General features: G+C 43.5%; 1 protein-coding gene across 3 annotated transcripts in view; it reads right to left on the bottom strand.

Annotated features, from left to right (window-relative positions):
• ANKS6 (ankyrin repeat and sterile alpha motif domain containing 6) overlaps positions 1-23928 on the bottom strand; it is a 277710-nt gene that overhangs the window by 74519 nt on the left and 179263 nt on the right. For all 3 annotated transcript variants that reach the window (XM_033929683.1, XM_033929681.1, XM_033929682.1), the window contains exon 11: positions 11358-11527. In XM_033929683.1, coding sequence (XP_033785574.1) covers positions 11358-11527 — 170 coding nt within the window. The remainder of the gene's footprint in view (positions 1-11357; positions 11528-23928) is intronic.

Below are 23928 nucleotides of genomic sequence, written 5' to 3'. Positions count from 1 at the left end.
AAAGATTACACACATAATTCACAAGTGGCAGTTCTTCTTAGCAAAAAGATACTCCTGGGGGAATTTTGCATAACTATGCAGTGCAGAATTTCTGCAGAATACCCCACTCTCACAGGATGTGCAGAATTCTGCATTTGCTGTTCAGGATTCAGCACAGGCAAAGTCAGCAGTGACATTGCTCCTTCTCGTTTCCCCTCTCCATTGATCTCATGCAGCAAGAAGAGAAAGTGAACTGCTGCATAACGGGTCACTTCCTCCTCCTATGCCAACTTAGACCTGACTATATATGAACCATGGTTCACATAAACAGGTCTAAACCAGCACAGGAGGAGGAAGTGATCCAAGGTGCAGTAGTTCACTTCTTCCTTGCCATGAGAGCTTAGTAGGGAAGGGGAAGAGAGAGTTAAGCTGCTTCTGCTGCTACTTGTGGCTGAAAATGAGAAGGGGCCCTGGGAGACTGAAGGCAGATTATAGGGATGAATATGTCACTGATATGTGGGCGATTAAACCTGAGGGTGTGCTATGGAGTGGGGGGAGATACAATGATAGCTAGGGAGGGAAGGAGAAAGAATGAGAGGTTAGAGTATTGCATGAGGGAGAAGACTTTGGGAGCAGACAATTACGAGTCTTGTTGGGATGTAGAGGAAGTGAGAGAGGGAATGAGGAGGATGGAGTCTGAGAAAGGAAAAGGCATGAAGGGATTTTAGACCTTATAAGGGAATGCTACACAACACAATGCAAATAAACTTTGTGGAATTTTAAAATATTGTGCGCAGAATTTTCGCCAGATATGGCCTCCAAAACTAAATACAATACTCCAAATGTGGCTTCACCAATGACCTATACAGGGGTATCAACACCTCTACAAGTTTCCAAGTTTATTATAAATTTGATATACCACCTTAACATATATTTCAAGATGGTTGTACAATAATAAATGGGGTAATACAAATAATATACCATAAAACCCATCAACATAGAAGGACAGAAAACAAGACTCACGACTGGACAAACAGATACAAAAGGAAAAAAGGGATAACTAAAGTAAAATGTAAAGAAAAGAAAGGATACATGGAAAAGGACAACAGAGTGGGGATATAACAAGTATGTCCAATGCAAAAACCCTTATAAGGACAGCTAAACTTGGAAAGCATCTTTAAAAAGAAATGTCTTAAGAGATGACTTAAATTTCTCAAAGGTGAGTTCCAAAAGGTTATTCCTATTTCTATACAGCCCAGCATCCTTCTGGCTACAGCCTCTGCCTTATCACACTGTTTAGATGCTTTTAGATCCTCAGACACAATCACTCCAAGGTCCCTCTCTCCGTCTGTTCTTGTCAGCCTCTCACCTCCCAGCACATATGGTTCCCTCAGATTTCTACCCCCAAAATGCATCACTCTGCACTTCTTTGCATTGAATTTTAGTTGCCAGACATTAGACCATTCTTCTAACTTTTGCAGATCCTTTTTCATGTTTCCACTCCCTCCCGGGTGTCCACTCTGTTACAAATTTTTGTATCATCTGCAAAAAGGCCAACCTTACCTTCTAACCCTTCAGCAAAGTCGCTCAATAACATATTTTAAATGAGGTCTCAGTTTTGGTCCCAGTACCGATCCCTGAGGCACTCCCCTACTCACCTTTCTCTTCTTCAAGCGAATTCCATTAACCACCACCCTTTGGTGTCAGGGCAGGATTAATTCTTCGAGGGCCCCTAGGCACACAAGTACACTGTGCCCCGCTGGCCCTGCCCCGCCCGCCCATACCCCACCCCATTTATCTGTTTTCTTATTTACTTATTTATTTCCACTTATATTTCTTTTTTTTTTTAATTCAAAACATAGATTAGCATACAAGTGCACAGTTTTTCTTCTATGCAACTCCCAAATATCTCTGAACAAATCCCCCTTCCTTCCCTTCCTACCTACTTACCCAGGACTTTAACTCTGAACCCTTTCCATGCTTATATAAAAGTGTTCAAATATTTGTAAAGCAGCAATACTATCCAAAATGTAAGTCTATATTAATAACCAAGTTTACAACGCCTCTCAACTGTCAACCAACTGTAACCCATATGTATGTATAAACAACCAAATCTGTAACTCCTCTAGTACATTCCACTCCATGTATGTTAATTTGCAACGAAACAACAAGGCAAGCAGTCCACCAAAGAATCCAACTTGAAACAAAAGTAGATTGGCAGAAAATAAGGAGATTCAAATTAGGTTAATTCAAGGTGCTCCTAAGAACCACGCCTGATGCATTTCACCAAACAAGGCTAGTCAACGCTAACAAAAAAAACATGTCTTTCATACAAACAGATCACAGAAAACACCTTCACGTAGTATGGAATATGTAATCACAAACTAACTTCTCCCCCCTTTTACAAAACTGTAGTATGGTTTTTAGCCATGGCCCATACTAAAAAATGTTCTACAGTTTTGTAAAAGGGGGGATAAAATAGAAATACGTAGACAAAGGTTAAATAAAACCACCAAGAAGCTGTACACTGCATACAATGCAAAACCACAGAAACAGCATGTCCCCTAAAGCAAAAAAAATAAATAGAAATTTTTTTTCTACCTTTGTCTTGTCTGGTTTCTGCTCTTCTCATCTTCTTATCAATCTTCCTTTCATCTTCTGCCCTTCTGTGCCACTTCCAGAAATTGTATGCCTCCCCCTTCCATCTTTTCCTTCACCCCCATTGGTCTGGCATCCATCTTCTTCCATTCCCTCCTCCAATGGTCTGGAATCTCTTTCCTCTCCTCTTCTTCCCTTCCCTCTCCCATGGTCTGGCATTTCACTCTCTCCTCTCCCTTCCCCCCACTTCCATCAGCATCACCCCCCTTTCTTTCCCTCCAACCCAATTCCATCCAGTATCCTTCCCCCTTTCCCTACACACCAATTCCATCAGCATCTGTCCCCTTTCTCTCCCTCCACCACCCTTTCCACACACCAACGGAAACGCCCCCACCCCCCCCCACGGCAACAGGCCCCCATCCGACAACAGCCGGCCCGGACCCCCCTGCATCGATGGACAGCAACGTAGCCTTCCGTCGGCATCAACGGCAACACAGCCGGCTCAGCTCCATGAAGATTCCGCGGTGACTGCGTCTGCCAGAAGAAGTAAGTGACATAGGAGGGGGATGGACTGGCAGACGCATTCATCGCGGGACCTTCTTGGAGCTGCCTTGGCCGCGTTGCCTTTGATGCCAGCGGAAGGCCACATTGCTGTCCGTCCATGCCGGGGGGGTGGAGCCGGTGTTGTTGTCGTTGTTGTCGGGTTGGGGCCCGTTGCCGTGCAGGGGGGGCCCGTTGCCGTCTGAAAAAAAAAATTGGCATATTGATAAATTCAATAATTTCGGGCCCTAGGCATGTGCCTACTGGGCCTATTCATTAATCCGGCCCTGTATGGCGTCTGTCCAATAACCAGTTTCTGATCCAGTTCACCTATTTGGCCCTAATTTCAGCCCATGGAGTTTATTCTAGAGCCTCCTATGAAGAACACTGTCAAAGGTTTTGCTGAAATCTAAGTAAACTACATCTAGTGCATGTCCTTGCTCCAATTCTCTGGTCAAAGAATTTAATCAGATTTGTTTGGCACAATTTACATTTGGTAAACCCATGTTGCCTTGGATTTTGTAATCCATTAGTTTCTAAAATTTTACTATCCTTTCCTTTAGCAACGTTTCCATTATTTTTCCAATAACCGATCTTGTTGTTGAAAAGATTTCTTACCATTTTGTTTTGAAATACTTGATGAAACTGCAGGAAAGCTCAGTATATTGCCAATGCTTCCAGATGGTTGCTTGAATTCTGAGCTTCCACAGAAGACTATTGACCTTGTGCCCATATCTTGAGAAAATGTATCCTCCCAACCCATGAAATTTGCATCAGTCATCACAAAGATCCAGATTAGGGTTTCCAAACTCTCTCTTTTAGACAGATTGCTGCTGCATAGCCCCTAGTTAAGACTATGTCTGACTTCCAGTGTAAGTGGTACTACAAGGTAGAACAACCAACTTTATGGAGGAAGTGGGTATCTCTCCTGCCTTTTTCTTTTGGGGGGGGTGGTGCGCATTCGCGTTTGTCGGGGACCACGTTTGTCTCTGGGGCCGTTGGCAGCATTTGGGGGGGGTCATTTTTTAAATGGACAGATATTTTGTATGTGTAATACACACAAATATCTGTGCCATTTAAAAAAATGGCAGACATGTCAGTAACACAGTTACCATAAGGATATTACAGGATAAAGCCTTAAGACATCCACCCCATGTAAAACAGTTATAGTAAAGAAACAGGGTACCTAGATGGTGGAAATAAAATTCTTAATGAACAATTTCTAATCAAATTTTGATCATTATGATAATGAATGGACTTTCAACATCAATTCTTGATATCAATTTTTACCAAAAAAGCAACAAAAAAAGAAATCCAACCGAATCTGCAGAAAAACCACCAAAACAGGAAAACCAAACAAAAACTGCAGACAATGTACATGATGCAGGCAAGAATTTATTGTACCAAAGTTAAAATGCAATAATAAAAAACCTTTTTACCAACTGAGAGACCCAACACGGTCCGTGTTTCGGACAACATGCCTTCGTCAGGGGTCCATGGTGTACCGCAAAATATGAAGGTAACAACAAATGCCTGTGTATTACACCAAGAGCCACTGCCAAAAACCAAATCACTCAAAAGCAGAAAATGAAAACGGTACATTGTATACCTTATTTACCATGGACACAATGTATAAAGGTTTTTTAGGAAATATATTTATGGGTATTATTATTATTAAATAATGAGTCAACTAATTAAAAATAAAAACACAATAGGGAATGGTAGGTGGTGGTGGGCATAAATGATTATAAAGACACACATGATGGGAACTTGAAATGATATACATATCATAAGAGGTTCTAAAGACTGATGTCTGTAGAGTTATGATATGCCCACCACAGGTTTCATTGCTCAAAGAGGAAATAAGACTAAATAAGATGTATGGTAAAAACTGATATCAGGAATTGATGATGAAAGTCCATTCGTTATCATAACGATCAAAATTTGATCATTAAGAATTTTATTTCCACCATCTAGGTACCCCATTTCTTTACTATAACTGGTAACACAGTTACCGACAGGTCTGCAGCCATCGGGTTTTAGAATAGTAAAACCCGATTCAAAATAGCCAAGCAATTGTTAGTGAATCAATTGCTTGGCTATTTTGCATGGGTGGATCAGATCGGAGAGATTCATCAGACAGCAGTTTAGTGAATCAGGTCGGGGAACAGGATCGGTAAGTTTAGTGAATCTAGGCCTATAGAAATGATAAATAGTAGTAGTAAATAGTAGTAATTTACACAAACTCACATTGATAGTTTTATGAACCTGCATAGTAAGGGCTGAAATAAGTAATTGCTGTGGATGCTGCAAACATTGCTGTGGTTCTCAATAAAACTGGGTTTGCTGCCACTTTAGTCACAATGGCCCGGAAAGAGAAATGCCCCCATCTGCCTGCTCGGATCGCTGTTGTGCGATCCGCATGCATGCGCAGACCATCTGCACATGCCTGTCCGAGCCGGGGCCGTTTTTTTTTTTTTTTTTACTTTTACCTGAGAGGCCCCTTCACAATGCAGGTTTGCTATGCATCACTTTAGAAACGTTTACGTTTGAAGCTGGAGCAGCTACCTGGCTGCAGAAGACCTCGCCTCCTCTTGTCCCAACTCTCCTGCTCTCTGCCACCTTCCCCGCAGTGCAGACCTGCTTTAAAGCAGGTCTGCACTGCGGGGAAGGGCGGCAGAGAGCAGGAGAGTCAGGGCAAGAGGAGGCGAAGTCTTCCGCGTCCAGAGTGGAAAAAAAGAAAAATAAACAACCGTTCAATACTGCATTTCTTTCTTTTCCCGGAACCTTCTTTGGTGGACACGTCCAGTCTGCTCCAAAGGATTTGAAAATCATTTTTGTGCCGCTGCTAGTTTAGCACTCAGGTAGCAGAGATCATCGGGGCGGTAGAGAGCAGAGTCAGGGCGGCAGAGACCAGAGTTGGGGCGGCATAGAGCAGGGGGAACCTCGAGAAAGAGGGGTATTTTTTTAAAGCACCTGCATTTTCCATTTGCAGCAAATTCTACTGTCAGCTGCACAAGAGCTGTATTGTAGAGGTTTCCTTTCATATCAGTTTGGATTACAGGGCAGCATGGAGCAGGAGACTAGGCAGGGACGTGAGTGACTGGTCCTCACCAGTCGCTTGGTTTCAGATCAGCCAGTCCAGTCGGTGTGTCTGAAAAATGTTGGTGAATCGCTGCCTTGCTAGATTTGCATGCCATTTCCCTCATTTGCATGCGTGGATCAGATCGGGTGCAGCCAGAAGGTTAGTGAATCGGGTTGGGGTCGTAAAGGGGTCGCAAACCGATCGGTACACGATCGGTTTGCTTAGTGAATCTAGCCCAATCTCCTTAATACTAAAAACTTGCATGCACAATTTTATGCTTAGCATGCAAATGTTTGTTTTTAGCATACAAAGTTGCACATGCATCACAGAATAATGTCAGGTTGTGCACTTAACTTAATTTGATATTTAGTGGCTAATTTGGTTTTTATTGTTTTATTAAATTTGATATACCGAAAAACCTTTTACAGAACACAATGGTTTTCAATAAAAGCAATCAAAAAGACCTATTCCAAACATCCAATAGTATAAGAATAACATAATAAATTCAATAATCACCATGATGGTTTTCTAGAGCACAGTTCTTCAACCGCCGGTCCGCGGACCGGTGACGGTCCGCAGAAAATTTCTGCCGGTCCACACAGGGCCGGCGAGATCAAGTCGGCAGTTAAATTTCCTGCCGACTGCGGTTCCTCCCGACTAATGTTTCTCCCAGCCTCAGGCGATCAAGATAAGCTGCCAATGTCGGGGCCTTCCCTCTCTGAGTCTCGCCTGTTGGGAAACAGGAAGTTGAAACAAAATAGGCGGGACTCAGAGAGGGAAGGTCCCGACGTCGGCAGCGTGTCTTAATCGCCACCCCTGCCGAGTTGCTGAAGAGGGCCGCGGGGAAGTTGCGATTAGACCGGAGAGAGCTGCAAATTCAGGTACAGGTGGAGGGATATGGTCAGCGTGTGCGAACAAGATCCTGGGGAGCCTTCACAGTGGCTGTCTCCCCTCCCATCAGCTCTCCAATTTGCCAGGGAAGTGATTTACCGGCAACTTCCTGCAGGCAAGTACCGAGAGCTGCTGGAAGGGGAGGAAGCCACTGTAGGAGGCTGGGAAGGTCTGGAAAAGGGAGAGCTGTTACTGGACTTGAAGGGAGTTAGAAGGAGAGATGCTGCTGGGAGGGGAGGAGGGAAAGGGATGGGAAGAGAGTTAATGTTGGATAGAGAGAGGAGGGAAGGGAGAAGAAGGAGAGATGCTGCTGGGAGGGGAGGAGGGAAAGGGATGGGAAGAGAGTTAATGTTGGATAGAGGGAGGAGGGAAGGGAGAAGGAAAAAAAGGAAGGAGGGTAGGGAGAAAGAAAAAAAGGAAGGAAACAGCTGGCAGGGAGATTACAGGAGGGGAAGGGGGTCAGGGTGGAATGGAGAGATCAGATGAGAGAAAGGGGAGAGAGAGGAATGAGAAAGTAGAGAGACATTGATGCTGGAAAGGGGGTCAGCAGAGAAATGAGAGAGGGATAAAGATGCTAGATCTGGTGTAGGAGAGATAAAAATGAAGAAGGCAGTGAAGCTGGAATGAATGATGTAAAAAGGAGAGAGGAGGATGGACAAGGAAGAGGGGCATAGAAAGAAGTCAGATACATATGGAAGGGGGAGAAGGCAGACATTGGATGGAACGGGCAGATGCTAGAAGGAAAAGAGTGAAAAGAAGATGAAAGCAGAAACCAGAGACAACAAAAGGTAGAAAAAAATAATTTTATTTCTATTTTGTCATTAGAATAAATCAGATTTGAATTATATATCCTGCTAGAGACATAACTGGGGACTGCAGTATTCTGTTAGCATGATATTTCTATGTAGCATTCTATAATAACTTGGCTTGTTCAGTTTTCTTGATAGTAGAGGGGATATATGTGAAGGGGAGGGGAGACAGGGGTTTTGTTGGTCCGTGCTCTGTATATTTGTATTTATAAAATCACAATTGTTCAGGATATTGTTTCTTTTTATACTTTAATAAAATACGTTCAATATAAAATCATAATTACGGCTTGTGCAGATGGGATCAGATGGTTTGCGGGGACCGAGCTCGCAGAGATGGGGCGTAAACGGGGTTTTAAAATTTTAGTCCTAGTAGTTTGCCGGTCCACAAAATAATTCTTTTATTTCTGCCGGTCCACGGGTGTAAAAAGGTTGAAGAACACTGTTCTAGAGAGATGAATACACCCTATACATCTCCGTCTCTAAATTGAAAGCTTCTTTAAAAAAAGTGTTTTCACTAACATAAGAACATAAGCAGTGCCTCTGCTGGGTCAGACCAGAGGTCCATCATGCCCAGCAGTCCGCTCACGCGGCGGCCCATCAGGTCCAGGACCTGTATAGTAATCCTCTATCTATACCCTTCTATCCCCTTTTCCTTCAGGAAATTATCCAATCCCTTCTTGAACCCCAATACCGTCCTATCACACCCTCCAGAAGCGCATTCCAGGTATCCACCACCATTTGGGTGAAGAAGAACTTCCTAGCATTGGTTCTGAATCCGTCCCCTCTTAATTTTTCCGAATGCCCTCTCGCTCTTGTAGTTTTTGAAAATTTGAAGAATCTGTCCCTCTCCACTTTCTCCATGCCCTTCATGATCTGGTAAGTCTCTATCATGTCCCCTCTAAGTCTCCACTTTTCCAGGGAAAAGAGCCCCAGTTTCTCTAATCTTTCAGCATATGAAAGGTTTTCCATACCTTTTATCAATCGTGTCACTCTTTTCTGGACCCTCTCGAGTATCGCCATATCCTACTAACATTTTAACCCCCTCTTCTACTAAACCGCGCTAGCGGTTTTAGCGTGGGGAGCTGTGCAGAATGGCTTGCGCTGCTCCTGATGCTCATTCAGTTCCTATGAGCGTCAGTAGTAGCGCAGGCCACCCTGCGTGGCTCTCTGCGCTAAAACCACTAGCGTGGTTTAGTAGAAGAGGCCCTAAATTTTTAAAAATTTGCCTCGGCAAGAATTTCTTCAGGTAATGCATTCCACATAGATGGTGATAAAGCATAAAATCAATTCCTAATCACAGCAGAAATATGCTCATCAAAAGTGAGAATCAACAATCACCCCCAAAACTTTTAAATTTGACACAGGGGGAGTTGGCTTATCCCAGAAAGTTGAAACTAAAACCAGTCATGGAACATGCTTCTTATAGAACAAGTCAACTTTCTATCACTATTCAGTACCGTGTTGATTTTTTAAATCAATCTGATACTTTTTCTTAAACAATTCTATATATTTGTTAAATCTAGCCTCAATTGATCAATTTTTTGCTATTCATAATATATGACCCGCATAATAGTATACAAATATTCCACATTCCTAAATGATCATCAATAAACGAGCAAAAAATATGCTAAATAAAATCAGAGATACAGTATAGCAGATCCCTGAGGAACACCACATCTAAGACAATATTCCTTACACAAACTATTATCAATTGAAACCACACATGTTCTATTGGTTAAAAAAAAATGCAAACCATTTCAATGCCGTGGTACTAACTTTTATTAGCATTCTATGACCAATAAGATCAAAGACCAATCCTAAATCCAAGGAAATGGCTAGATCAATATATCCATGGAGGACCATTTTCAATAGGACATCTAAGCTCAAATCAAAACATCAGAGTTGGATGTCTAAAATTCAAGCCATAATCGTCCCATAAGTTTCCATTATAAGGCTCACAAGATATCCAAAGTAGAAGTCTCTTTAAAATGTTCCCAATGATGTCAAAATGTTACTGCTGTCGTAATAGGACGTTCTCAATGTCTTGCACTTCTATATATAGCCCTACACGTGGAATGACGATTCTCTGTGGGTGTAGAGAGGAGCTGTGTTGGAGAGAAGAGATGTGAGAGAGAGAGTATTAGTGTGAGAGATAGAGAGAGTGTGAGAGTGATAGCTAGAGAGACAGTGAGAGACAGAAGGTGAGAAAGGGTGTGGTAGAGTGATCCCCAGAGTGTGTGAGCAAGAGAGTATGAGTGTGTTTGAGCGAGTGATTGTGCGAATGAAACAGGGTTTGATGGGGAAAGGCAGGAGCCGAATTACTCCCCATGGAAGATGGATGCTCTTGTGGAGATGTGCCTCCATTATAAGAAGCACCTCTCTGAGTATTATGACTGTAGACCCCCTAGCAGTGTCTCCCTGAGGGCTTGGCGATTTATCTGGAGCACTCTCCAGAAGTGAGTGTCTAAACCCTCCACTATCTAAACAGTGCTCCTTAGGACCTCTGGAGTTGTCAGGGGGCCCACATAACACCAATGGCCTCCTAATATGAGGGGCCCCAATTATGTCTGTCCCCTCCAACTCTCCCAGCAAGTAGCCTGTCTTTATTAATGTAAGTGAAATCAACTGGAGGTGGACCAGGGGGCCTGGGAGGAGCCACTCCAGGGCACAGAAGTGGAGGATGACTCTTGCACATACATTCCACCCCTGGAGGAGGAGGAGGCAGAAGAGCTTCGTGCCCGCCTACCTAGCCCCTGCAGATATGCCAGTGCCTCCTTATTGGGCTCAGCCCCCTGATCACCATATGCAGCTCCTACAACAAGTGCTACAGGAGTTGCAGGGACACAGGCTGGTCCTGGCCCAAATACTGGTGGTCCTGCAGAAACTGCTGCAGCTATTTAAGCAGCCTCATTAAGAGACTAGCCAGACTGTTTCGAACTGTGGCTAATCCAGCTCACAAGTAGCTGGCAATATGCCAATGACTAAAAAGGACATTATGAGGCCTATCCTTCCCATATTCTGTAGACTTTACCAAGGAGTGCATTTCACGAGGACATATAGATATATATGGTGGGCCTTTCTCAGCCTACTTGATGTTACTGTCTGCTATGCTAAATACTGTCACCATTCTCTGTCAATAATTGCAAGAGTAGATGTACGAGTATAAACACTAACATTCTAAACACTAATGCGCATAACATGCATGTAAATGTTAGTGCTCAGTTTATAAAATTAGCCTTTTAGCAGCTGAATATATCTGCCAAACAAATTTTGGGCAACAAATATACAGATAATAATCTGATAATTTAGATATTTAAATGACCAACATTATCCAAATATTTGTTATCCACAGATAAGCCAATTTTGCTTTTTCTGACTGCCAGCAAACACATAACTGCCTTTGAATATTGACTCCAATATTAGCAATAACAAATTGTCAGCTGCATATATATGACCTTAGCTATATGTCCATTGACAATAGTCTGATTCTCTTGTGGCTCAATAAGAATAGGTCCTGTCGATAAGTGCCCAGAACTGTGAGGTTGGCCGTGTTTTGATTCAGATAAACTTGCTGCCTTTTTCCTTTGGGCTGCAAACTGAGATAACACATTATCTGCATTGCCACCTGAAGCAAAAACACCAAACAGAAAACACATTTTGATAAGCTGGTAGAAGACAAGACTATTATAATGACAGAGGCATACCTCAACTTTGTGCTCACACATAAAGTTTGAAAGAAATACCCACCTACAAGTTTATTTCCCACAGCAAAATACACCTTTGAATTTTTTTTTATTTTGCTTTTTCTCTCTCTCTCTAGACTCCTCCCCTGTTGGCATCTCCAACTAGCTCCAAAGACTCTTGTTCTGAGAGCTAAAGGGGTGTCTTACTGGCAGAAAGAGAGAGAAGACTAGCAGCACACATTTTCCATGGCCTGGATCCCGAGCATATAAGAGCAGCCTGAGTTGGGAAATAACTCAAAAATGTAATTGCTAAATAAATGACACTAAATTTTAAGCCTTTCAAAGCATCATCATTTGAGGAACTGTTTAATGTAAGTTCCTACAAATCAACTTTATTTGACAAGGTGGTCCTCCGTACTCATCCTAAATTCTTACCTAAAGTGGTTTCAGAATTTCATCTCAATCAATCCATTGTACTTCCAGTGTTTTTTCCAAGACCTCATTCTCATCCTAGAGAATCAGCTCTTCATACTCTGGACTATAAACATGCTTTGGCCTTCTACTTAAAACGCACCAAACCACACAGATCTGCTCCTTAACTTTTTGTCTCCTTCGATCCAAACAAGTTGGGACATCCAATTTCTAAGCATGCTATCTCCAACTGGATGGCTGCTTGTATCTCTTTCTGCTATGCCCAGGCTGGACTGCATCTACAGAGTCAAGTCACAGCCCACAAAGTCAAAGCCATGGCGGCTTCAGTAGCTTTCCTCAGATCCAGTCCTATTGTGGAAATTTGCAAAGATGCCACCTGGTCATCGGTTCATACTTTCACCTCTCATTATTGTCTAGATGCTTTCTCCAGACGGGATGGCCATTTTGGCCAGGCAGTATTACAAAATTTATTCTCCTGATTTGCCAACACTCCCACCATCACATTCTGGTTAGCTTGGAGGTCACCCACATGTGAGAATAAGCTGCCTGCTTGTCCTGGGATAAAGCACAGTTACTTACCATAACAGGTGTTATCCAGGGACAGCAGGCAGCTATTCACACAACCCACCCACCTCCCCTGGTTGGCTTCTCTGCTAGCTATCTGAACTGAGGAGATGCGCCCTGTGCTGGGCGGGAAGGTACTCGCGCATGCACGGTGCAGCAAACTCAAAACTTCTGAGTTTCTACAAGCAAGTCTGCTTGCGAGGCTGTCCACATCCAGGCTCTGTGGATGACGTCACCCACATGTGAGAATAGGCTGCCTGCTTGTCCTGGGATAATGAATTTTTTGCTTCTGTCTTTATGGAAGAAGATTGTTTATTGGAAGCTTCTATACCCCTACTAATGACTGGGGAGTCAATTCTGAGCAGTTTGCATGAGCATATGTAAAGGTGTTAAAATACAGGAGCTAAATATATGTGAATCTTACTTATTTATACCATCAATGTACATATGCTATAATCATTGTTTCTGTATTGTCATATACACATCTTTCTTTGTATTATTTATGAGTTCACTCTTTCGTGTTCCAAGTGGGAGGTAGCCTGTTGCCCCCATGTTGCTACTCCCCCTAAATGTTTCTTTGTCATTAACAGCAGATGAATCCAGAGACTAGTGGGATTACATCCATCAACCATCAGGTGGAGATAGAGAGCACTTGATTTATCCTCAGGTTTATCTTGGATGCACAGCCTCTTGGCCAACCAATATACTCTATCTCCAGCAGGCTGATAGATGGGTTTCTCACAGCTCCTGGATTCTGCAGTGGATTTTGAGCCAAGCTTGGCTGCAGCTACCAGCACCAGTTTCCTGGATCTGAAAAATGGCTGCTATCATTCTAGTTCCTGGTTTTGGCTCCTGAGGACGGAAGGCTGTTTGCTCCTGTTGCTGCGGCTTCAGTAGAGCCTAAGGGTGTTGGCCAGACTGAGCCAACTTTAGGGGCAACACCTGGACCCACCCAAGTCTCTTTCCCACCCTCCCAGCTGGTGGAGAGAAGAAGCTGATGTGGTTGGAGAGTCTTTTCCCATATGAAGAAAAGCCCGACCACGGGTGCCAGCACAGTTCCCTGTGCGCTGCAGCACTAGCACTTCTCCCTTTGCCTTCCGGTAGTGCAGGAGCATGTGAGTACTTGGCTTAGGCCTCAGTAGAGAGAGAAATGTTCCTGTGGAAAGCAATGACCACAGTCTAAGCCAGTGGTTCCCAACCCTGTCCTGGAGGAACACCAGGCCAATTGGGTTTTCAGGCTAGCCCTAATGAATATGCATGAAGCAAATTTGCATGCCTATCACTTCCATCATATGCAAATCTCTCTCATGCATATTCATTAGGGCTAGCCTGAAAACCCGATTGGCCTGGTGTTCCTCCAGGACAGGGTTGGGAATCACTGATCTAAGCAACAAAGTTCATGATCTGTAAGCCCTAATGTTAGAGGCAGACCTAGATATTACTACCACTGAGACATGGTTCAGTGAATCCCATGGATGGGATGCAAACATATATAATCATTTTTGGAAGGACAGAGATAGTCAAAAAGGTGGAGGAGTAGCTCTCTATCCAAGCGACTGAAATGCAAGGGACCGGGGGAGAGGAAGAAGCGATATGGATCACTCTGATAAGAGAAGATGGAACTTCTATCTATGTGGGTGTAGTCTACAGCCCTCCAACCCAATCGCAACAAATTGATAAAGATTTGATTGTGGATCTCCAAAAGTTTGGAAAGAAGGAGGAGGAGGTGCTGCTGTTGGGAGATTTCAACCTGCCAGATGTGGACTGGAAAGTTTCATCTGTGGAAAAGGAAAGAAGTAAGGAGATTGTGGATGCCTTTCAAGAGGCTCTGCTCAGATAAATGGTGACAGAACCCATGAGGGAAAAAGTGATATTGGATCTGGTCCTCACAAATGGGGAGAGTATCTCTAATGTTCGAGTGGGTACTCAACTGGGAAGTAGTGATCATCAAACGGTTTGGGTTGATATAATGGCTAAAGTGGAAAGCGGCCGCACGATACTTAAAGTCCTAGATTTCAAACATACGGACTAATAAAATGGGAGAGTACCTGAAGAAAGAGTTGTTATTATGGGACAACTTAAGAGAAGTCTAAGCTGAAAGGAGCGATAAAAAACAAGATAAAAAGGAAAACGATATGGTTCTCCAAACTAGTGGCGGAGAAAATAAAGGCAAAACAGTTGGCGTTCCTGAAATATTAAAAAACCCAAAAAGAGGAGTATAGAAAGGACTACCAGGTGAAACTGAAAGAAGCCAAGAGAGAGATACATCTGGCGAAAGCACAGGCGGAACAGCATATGGCAAAAAATGTAAAAAAAGGAGACAAATCATTTTGAAATATTAGTGAAAGGAGGAAGATGAAAAATGGAATTGCTAAATTAAAAGATGCTGGGAACCGATATGAGGAGAGTGATGAGGAAAAAGCAAACATGCTAAACCAATACATCTGTGTTCACGGAAGAAAATCCCAGAGAAGGACCGAGATTGTCTGGCAAATTACATATGAAAATGGAATAGATTCTGCACCGTTCACGGAGGAAAGTGTTTATGAGCAACTTGAAAAACTGAAGGTGGACAAAGCGATGGGACCGGATGGGACCATCCCAGGATACTGAGGGAGCTCAGAGAGGTTCTGACGGGTCCTATTAAAGACTTGTTCAACAAATCTCTGGAGACGGGAGTGGTTCCTGGGGATGGGAGAAGAGCGGATGTGGTCCCTATTCACAAAAGTGGTCACAAAGATGAAGCGGGAAACTACAGGCTGGTAAGCCTCACTTCAGTTGTTGGAAAAATAATGGAATGAAAGGATAGTGAACTTCCTAGAATCTAATGGGTTACAGGATCCAAGGCAACATGGCTTTACTAAAGGTAAATTGTGCCAAACGAACCTGATTGAATTTTTTGATTGGGTGACATATGCTAGATGTCATTTACTTAGATTTCAGCAAAGCCTTTGACACAGTTTCTCATAGGAGGCTCTTGAAAAAACTTGAAGGGCTGCAGTTAGGACCCAAAGTGGTAAACTGGATTAGAAACTGGTTGTCGGACAGATGCCAGAGGGTGGTGGTAAATGGAAGTCGCTCAGAGGAAGGAAAGGTGAGTAGTGGAGTCCCTCAAGGTTCGGTGTTGGGGCCAATCCTATTCAATATATTTGTGAATGACATTGCTGAAGGGATGGAAGGTAAAGTTTGCATTTTGTGGATGATACCAAGATTTGTAACAGAATAGACACCGTGGAGGGAGTGGAAATCATGAAAAAGGATCTGCAAAAGTTAGAGGAATGGTCTAATATCTGGCAACTAAAATTCAATGCAAAGTAGAGCTATACTTCACCTATATCCCTCTCTAATGATGTAGCTTCTTTTTCGGTAGAGTGCTACTCATATTTCTCATACATTTTATATTAGCTTATAGCCATCTACAGTATCTCTGATTATTATTATCTAGATAAATTGATAGTCTACTTGTGGTATGTTTATTTTTACTGACCCAAGGTACAGCTACACGATGGGAGGGCTGTTACTGAGTAAGAGTACCCAAGAAAGGGACTTGGGAGTAATAGTGGACATGACAATGAAGCCGTCGGCACAATGCGCAACGGCCACTAAGAAAGCGAATAGAATGCTGGGAATGATCAAGAAGGGTATTACAAGCAGAACGAAAGAAGTTATCCTGCCATTGTATCGGACGATGGTGCGCCCGCATCGGGGCTCCGTTGGATCACGTCACCCATTAGTGAGAATACCTGCCTGCTTGTCCTGGGATAACACACGCTTCTTTCATGCTTCTTACATCGCGCATTCTCTTTTGGCTCCTGCTCTGCTCTTTCATAAGAACATAAGAACATAAGAACTGCCATCTCCGGATCAGACCTTCGGTCCATCAAGTCCGGCGATCCGCACACGCGGAGTCCCTGCCAGGTGTACACCTGGCGTAATTTATAGTCCACCATATCTTTATATGCCTCTCTTAGGGAGATATGCATCTAGTTTGCTCTTGAAGCCCAGGACGGTCGATTCCGCAATAATCTCCTCTGGGAGGGCATTCCAGGCGTCAACCACCCTCTGAGTGAAGCAGAACTTCCTGACATTAGTCCTGAACCTGTCCCCCCTTAGCTTCATTACATGTCCTCTAGTCTGTGTCAAATTGGACAATGTAAATAATCTTCTCTGCTCCATTTTGTCGATTCCTTTCAGTATTTTGAAGGTCTCGATCATATCCCCACGCAGTCTCCTTTTCTCAAGGGAGAACAATCCCAGTGTTTTAAGTCGATCCTCATATTCCAGTTTCTCCATACCCTTCACCAGTTTTGTTGCTCGTCTCTGCACCCTCTCCAGCAGTTTTATATCCTTCTTTAGGTAGGGAGACCAATGTTGGACGCAGTATTCCAAGTGTGGTCTGACCATTGCCCTATAAAGCGGCATTATAACTTTCTCCGATCTACTCGAGATTCCTTTCTTTATCATGCCCAACATTCTATTTGCCTTCTTTGCCGCTGCCGCGCATTGTGCCGACGGCTTCAGGGTCCTATCTATCAGTACACCCAGGTCCTTTTCTTGTTCACTCTTCCCCAGAGTTGCACCTGACATTGTATACTCGTATTCCTTATTCTTATTGCCTAAATGCATTACCTTGCATTTCTCCACATTGAACTTCATCTGCCATTTCTCCGCCCATGTTTCTAACCGACACAAGTCGCTCTGGAGTTCCTCTCTATCCTCCTGCGATCTGATCGCCCGGCATAGTTTTGTATCGTCTGCAAACTTGATGATCTCACTGGATGTTCCTTCTTCCAGGTCATTGATATAAATATTAAAAAGGATCGGCCCAAGTACCGAACCTTGGGGTACACCACTAGTCACTTTCTCCCAGTCGGAGAACTTCCCATTTATGCCCACTCTCTGCTTTCGGTTTTCCAGCCATTTGCCTATCCATCTTTGTATATCTCCCTCTATGCCATGGCTTTGTAGTTTCCTGAGAAGTCTTTCGTGTGGAACTTTGTCGAACGCTTTCTGGAAGTCCAAGTATATTATGTCCACCGGCTTCCCACTATCAATTTGCTCGTTCACGGTCTCAAAAAATTGGAGTAAATTCGTCAAACATGATTTCCCTTTCCTGAATCCATGTTGACTGGGTTTCATCAAGTCGTGTGCGTCCAAGTGCCGGACTATGCTATCCTTGATCAGTGCTTCAACCATCTTGCCGGGGACCGACGTAAGACTCACAGGCCTATAGTTGCCCGGTTCCCCTCTCGATCCTTTTTTGAAAATTGGCGTGACGTTCGCTATCCTCCAGTCGTCCGGTATCTGTCCAGTTCTGATTGTCAGGTTTGCAAGTTTTTGCAATAACTCTCCGATTTCAACCTTCAATTCCTTTAAGACTCTCGGGTGAATTCCATCCGGTCCAGGGGATTTGTCACTTTTAAGTTTGTCGATCTGATAGTATATCTGGTCTAAGTCCACTTCAACTGTGGTGAGGCTGTCTTCTATTTCTCCTGCAAACACTTTCAATCGATGCTGAGAAAGCATTTGACAGAGTAGAATGGAAACACCTTTTTCTGGTTCTTAAATGGTTTGGTGCCCCGATAAGTCTTATCAAAATGATACAAACCCTCTACACTACCCCATCTGCTAATATCATAGTGAATAATCCCTTATCTCCTTCTTTTCAATTACAAAGAGGAACTCATCAGGGTTGTCCCCTTTCTCCATGTTTATTTAATCTTGCTCTGGAACCACTTCTTATTGTATTACAAATGAATACAGTTTTTAAAGGGCTCTTGATAGACTCTATGAATATCAAAGTATCCGCATACACAGAAGACATCCTTTTATATGTTTCTGAACCGACCACGTCGATCCTTGCGATCCTGAACACTATTACAGAATTCTCTACCTTTTCCGGATACAAAATAAACCAACAAAACACAGAATCCTTACCACTAATTCAATCTCACACACTCTGATTCAATTACCTCACACAGTCTGGTATGGGTGCCATCCAAACTGAAGTATCTTGGTATAGAACTTTCTCATTCCTTAACAGATATCATTGCTATTAATAGTGATCAACTGATATCATCAATAAAACCAATAATCAACTCTTGGCATCCCCTCAACCCTGGTGGGGTCGATTAGAAACGATCAAAATGATTATCGACCCAAAGATAAATTATATTTTACAAATGATCCCTGTGCTATTTCAGATCTCCTTCTACAAAAATATAGATCGTATCCTCTCCGCTTTCCTTTGGAAACAACCCAGATTGGTGTTGAGAAAGCTTAAACTAAAAAAGGAACAGGGTGGTGTGTTCTTTCCCGATTTTCTTAGTTATCATAAAGCCTTTATTATTCCGCAGGGTCTCCATTGGTTTACAGACCACCTTATCTACGCCCCCTCTTGGTACTCGCTCGAAGAACGAATATCTCAACCTATCCCCTTAACAACATCATCATCACCTCCAAAATCGTTCATTAAAAATCCACTCCTGCTTTCTACAATACCAATGTTTGTAGGAATTTGACAAACTGTCTGAATTCCCTTTTCATTCATCTACACATGCCTATCTTTGATTTAATTCTAAAATACTTATTGACAGAATTCCATTTCTCTTGAAAGAATGGATTGATAAAGGTATTTTTTGATTATAAGATGTCCTAACCCTTGAGAAAACCAGACTTTTCACAACCATTCCCCCTCTATTTTACCTCAGGCTGCCATTCTATTACATAATGGTCATAAGGCCTCAAACTTAAACAAACTGCTAATGCCTACAGACACCTCATCTGTGTAGAGTTTTCAATACATTTGGGAAAAATATTGTGATTTCTCATTAAGCAATAAGGATTGGTATTTATTTTGGAAGAAATCCGCACGTCCCCAATATCTCTCAGTCCAAGTTCTTCCTTTATCACAAAGTCTTGTGGATTCCCTACAAGCTGGCAGGCCTCCTTCAGACCAACAATTGTTGGAATTGTGGACAAGCTGTAGGTTCACTACTTCATATGATTTATGAATGTCCCTATGTAATACGATTCTGGAGAGATATATGGGAAATCATTCTAAAAATTTTTGATTTTCAAAGTGATATTTCTTTCCCCATAGTAATATTCAAATCTCATGCTTTACAAGAAGTTGTTGTCTAGAGACATAACAAACTCCTAAACGCTCTTTTCTCCATAGCACTCAAACATATTCTTTCTAACTGGAAATCAGCCAACTCTCTCTCCTCACATCATTGGTGGCAACTGGTACTACAATATTATAAATACGAATTGACCCTTGCAACAAAATTTACAAATACGATTTCCTTCAATAGCCAATAGTTCCCCTTACAGGTGTATCTACAATCGCTACCAAACAGTGTTTAAAGGCATTTTTCAGTTTTTTAGTAATCAAATATAAGCACGCAAATAGATAAAATACTTATAAGTTCTAATCTGATATTTTGATGTTGTACTGTGACTCTCATTGATGTTTTGTTATTGTTGTTATCACATGTAACTTTTTGAAAACTCAATAAAATTTCATGGGAAAAAAAATAAAATTCAATGCAAAGGAATGCAGAGTAATGCATTTGGAGATTAATAATTGGAAGGAACCGTATATGCTGGGAGGGGAGAGGCTGATATGCATGGAGGGGGAGAGGGACCTTGGGGTGATAGTGTCCAAAGATCTAAAAGCGAAAAAAACAGTGTGATAAGACGGTGGCTGCTGCCAGAAGGATGCTGGGCTGTATAAAGAGATGCGTAACCAATAGAAGAAAGAAGGTATTGATGCCCCTGTACAGGTGAGGCCCCACTTGGAGTATCGTGTTCAGTTTTGGAGACCATATCTGGTGAAGGACATAAGAAGACTTGAAGCGGTCCAAAGGAGGGCGACGAAAATGATAGGAGGTTTGTGCCAAAAGACCTATGAAGAGAGACTGAAAGCCCTGAATATGTATACCCTAGAGGAAAGGAGGGACAGGGGAGATATGATTCAGACGTTTAAGTACTTGAAAGTGATTAACGTAGAACAAAATCTTTTCAAGAGATAGGAATATGGTAAAACCATTAGGCTGAGGGGTGGGAGACTCAAGAGCAATGTAAGGAAATTCTTCTTTACAGAGAGGTTGGTGGATGCCTGGAATGCACTCCCGAGAGAGATGGTGGAGAGGAAAACAGTGACAGGGGTTCAAAAAAGCATGGGATGAACACAGAGGATCCAGAATCAGAAAATAATAGTAAATATTGAAGAACTAAGGCCAGTGCTGGGCAGACTTGCATGGTCTGTGTCTGTATATGGCCTTTTGGTTGATGATGGGCTGGGGAGGGCTTCAATGGCTAGGAGGGTGTAGATGGGCTGGAGTGAGCTTTGAAGGAGACATCAATAGTTGGAATCTAAGCACAGTACCGGGCAGAGCTTTGGATTCTTGCCCAGAAATAGCTAAGAAGAAGAAAAAAAAAAAAGAAAATTAAATTGAATTTATCAGGTTGGGCAGTTTGGATGGACCATTCGGGTCTCTGCCATCATCTACTAAGTTACGCCTTAGTAGAGAGAAATGTTCCTGTGTCTTAGGCCTTCAGCTGAGAAATGGTCCTGTACAGGTGCCTGTGGCTTAGGCCTTCAGTTGAGAACTGGGCCTGGGCATGTTCCTGTGGCTTGAGGCCTCAGTTGAGAACTGGGCCTGGGCATGTTCCTGTGGCTTGAGGCCTCAGTTGAGAATTGGACCTGGGCATGTTCCTGTGGCTTGAGGCCTCAGTTGAGAACTGGGCCTGGGCATGTTCCTGTGGCTTGAGGCCTCAGTTGAGAATTGGGCATGGGCATGTTCCTGTGGCTTGAGGCCTCAGTTGAGAATTGGGTCTGACATGTTCCTGTGGCTTGAGGCCTCAGTTGAGAACTGGGCCTGGGCATGTTCCTGTTGCTTGAGGCCTTAGTTGAGAATTGGGCCTGGGCATGTTCCTGTGGCTTGAGGCCTCAGTTGAGAAATGGGCCTGGGCATGTTCCTGTGGCTTGAGGCCTCAGTTGAGAAATGGGCCTGTGGATTGAGGCCTCAGTTGAGAAATCGGCCTGGGCATGTTCCTGTGGCTTGAGGCCTCAGTTGAGAACTGGGCCTGTGACTTGAGGCCTCAGTTGAGAACTGGGCCTGGGGCTTAGGCCTCAGTTGAGAACTAGGCCTGGGGCTTAGGCCTCCGTGGAGAAAGGTTCCTGCAGCTTAGGCCTCAGTTGAGCTGCGGGATGGGGGCTGTACAGTGCCATTTGAGGGGAGGCAACACCTGGGCTCCAGGTCCCTTCCTCCCCTCCCCCCTGAAGAACCTGAATTCCTAAGTCCCATAAGCTCACCTGTTCTTTGGGTGAGGGGCTACAGAGGTTGACATTCTCTTTGGAGAGGCGCCGGTAGGAAGAGTTTGTTACTCCTTTGCCGCATAGGGCAGCTGAGGCTGCTTCAGCCGTAGTCGTGTGCAGCCACTGGCTTACAGCTAGGGCGGGCAGCAGTGGGCGATAGGAGGCCCTGAGGGCAGTCAGCCAAGGCCCTTCCCTCCCGCTGTCAATCTTTCTCCTCTTGGAGGAGGGATGCTGCCTCCAGCAGAGATGCCTTTGCCCTCACAATTTGGCAGGCCCCAGGAGGTTGGTCTTGGCTGGACACATCATTTCACTTGCGGCATAGTGTACCTTGTTTAATCCCAGCCAGCTCACAGTTAGCTAGGGCTAGGCTAGTTGCAGCTCTTTCTCTATGGCTCAGAGTTTTTCTTTCCACTCCTTCTGAGTCATTCATGTGGAGGAGTGGGCTAAAAGTTGGATCAGCTGTCTTAGTGTCTGAGGTTGTAGCTGTATCTCTTTGGGGCTCTGGGAAAGGCACTTGTCACTTCGGGGCCCAGGTACAATTTTGGTATCTTGCCTCTCCTTTGGCATTCTTCTTGGCTTTGGTCATGAGTTTGCCTCCTGTGGGAGCCCTATGAATGTGTGCTTCAGAGGGCTTCAGTTAGAGGAGGAGTCTTCCCTTGTCCCGTTTCCAGGCTTGATGCCCTAAACCCTTGTGAGGGAAAGAAGGTCTGGTCTGCGGTGGTGCTCATGGGTTTTGACATCAGCTAAGGACCATTGCCCGGCATGATGTTTCCATTCCACAGGAGGTTATTTGGGGCCTGGCGGTCATGGTAGGAGGCTGCTTTGCACTCATTCTATTTGTGAAGGGGTGATGTAGCTATGGTTTCTGCAGCATGGTGCTTTTAGGCGAGGATGGCTCCTGCTCACATGCTCTCTGGTATGTAGTATCTCCTTGGACACGTGCTGCAGGGCAGGATTTGGGGGCCGAGGGATTTCTCATTCGCTTGTTTATTTCCCTCCCTATGTTTGGACTGCTTTGGTACATCCCACTAGTCTCTGGATTCATCTGCTGATGACAAGGAAGGTAAAATTATGTCCTTACCTGATAATTTTCTTTCCTTTAGTCACTGCAGATGAATCCACAGCCCCACTCTCGGGTATGGTTTCAGCATGCTTTTGGCTGAAATTGCATTCTCAATTTTGAAGCATCAATGGTGCGGGTAGCACATGTGAGGGAATGAAGTTGCATATGTCTTATGTCTCATGCCTTTTATGTGCTTTACTTTGTGTTTTAATTCAATTGCTTTGAGAAGACCTATACTGGTTGGCCAGGAGGCTGTGCATCCAAGATATACCTGAGGATAAATCAAGTGCTATCTATCTCCACCTGCTGGTTGATAGATGTAATTCCACTAGTCTCTGGATTCATCTGCTGTGACTAAAGGAAAGAAAATTATCAGGTAAGGACATCATTTTACCTTATTTACTAAAGTGTTCTGTAAAGAATATCGTCTTTATTCCTTTCTTGAACTTTTTGGTGTCCTTTTCAAGTTCAAGTTCAATATAAATTTTCTAGTTTTAATTCCTTCGGAATGGAGTTCCACCAAATTAGAGCCATCTCTGAGAACATTCTTTTCCTGATGCTTTTGTATTTGATGTCTCTGAAGGAGGGTATTTCCAAAAGGAATTCTTGGCTCAAGCATAGTTGTATGGTTGTCTAGTCTAGTTGCTACTGCGGTTCTGACAGATGAATGATTTTGTGTGTTAGTAACATGATTTTGAATTTCATCCTGCTTTCATTCAGGAGCCAGTGTAACTCTTTCAGTAGCAGGGTGGCACTACTCTGCTTTGATTTTCCCATCAGAAATCTAGCTGCTACATCTGTCTGATCATATACTTTGGAATGCCAAGCATTGCAATAGTTGAAGATTGAAAGTACCAGGGTTATTACTACGTTTAACACTGCTTGATGGGTTAGGTAAGGTTGTAGTCCTCTGACCCAGTAAAGTTTGCCAAAGCATTTTTCACGATGCGTTGGATGTG

Source organism: Geotrypetes seraphini, chromosome 2 (genome assembly GCF_902459505.1).
Source record: "Geotrypetes seraphini chromosome 2, aGeoSer1.1, whole genome shotgun sequence".
NCBI classification, from domain to species: domain Eukaryota; kingdom Metazoa; phylum Chordata; class Amphibia; order Gymnophiona; family Dermophiidae; genus Geotrypetes; species Geotrypetes seraphini.
This window is presented reverse-complemented; position numbering and strand designations above follow the sequence as displayed.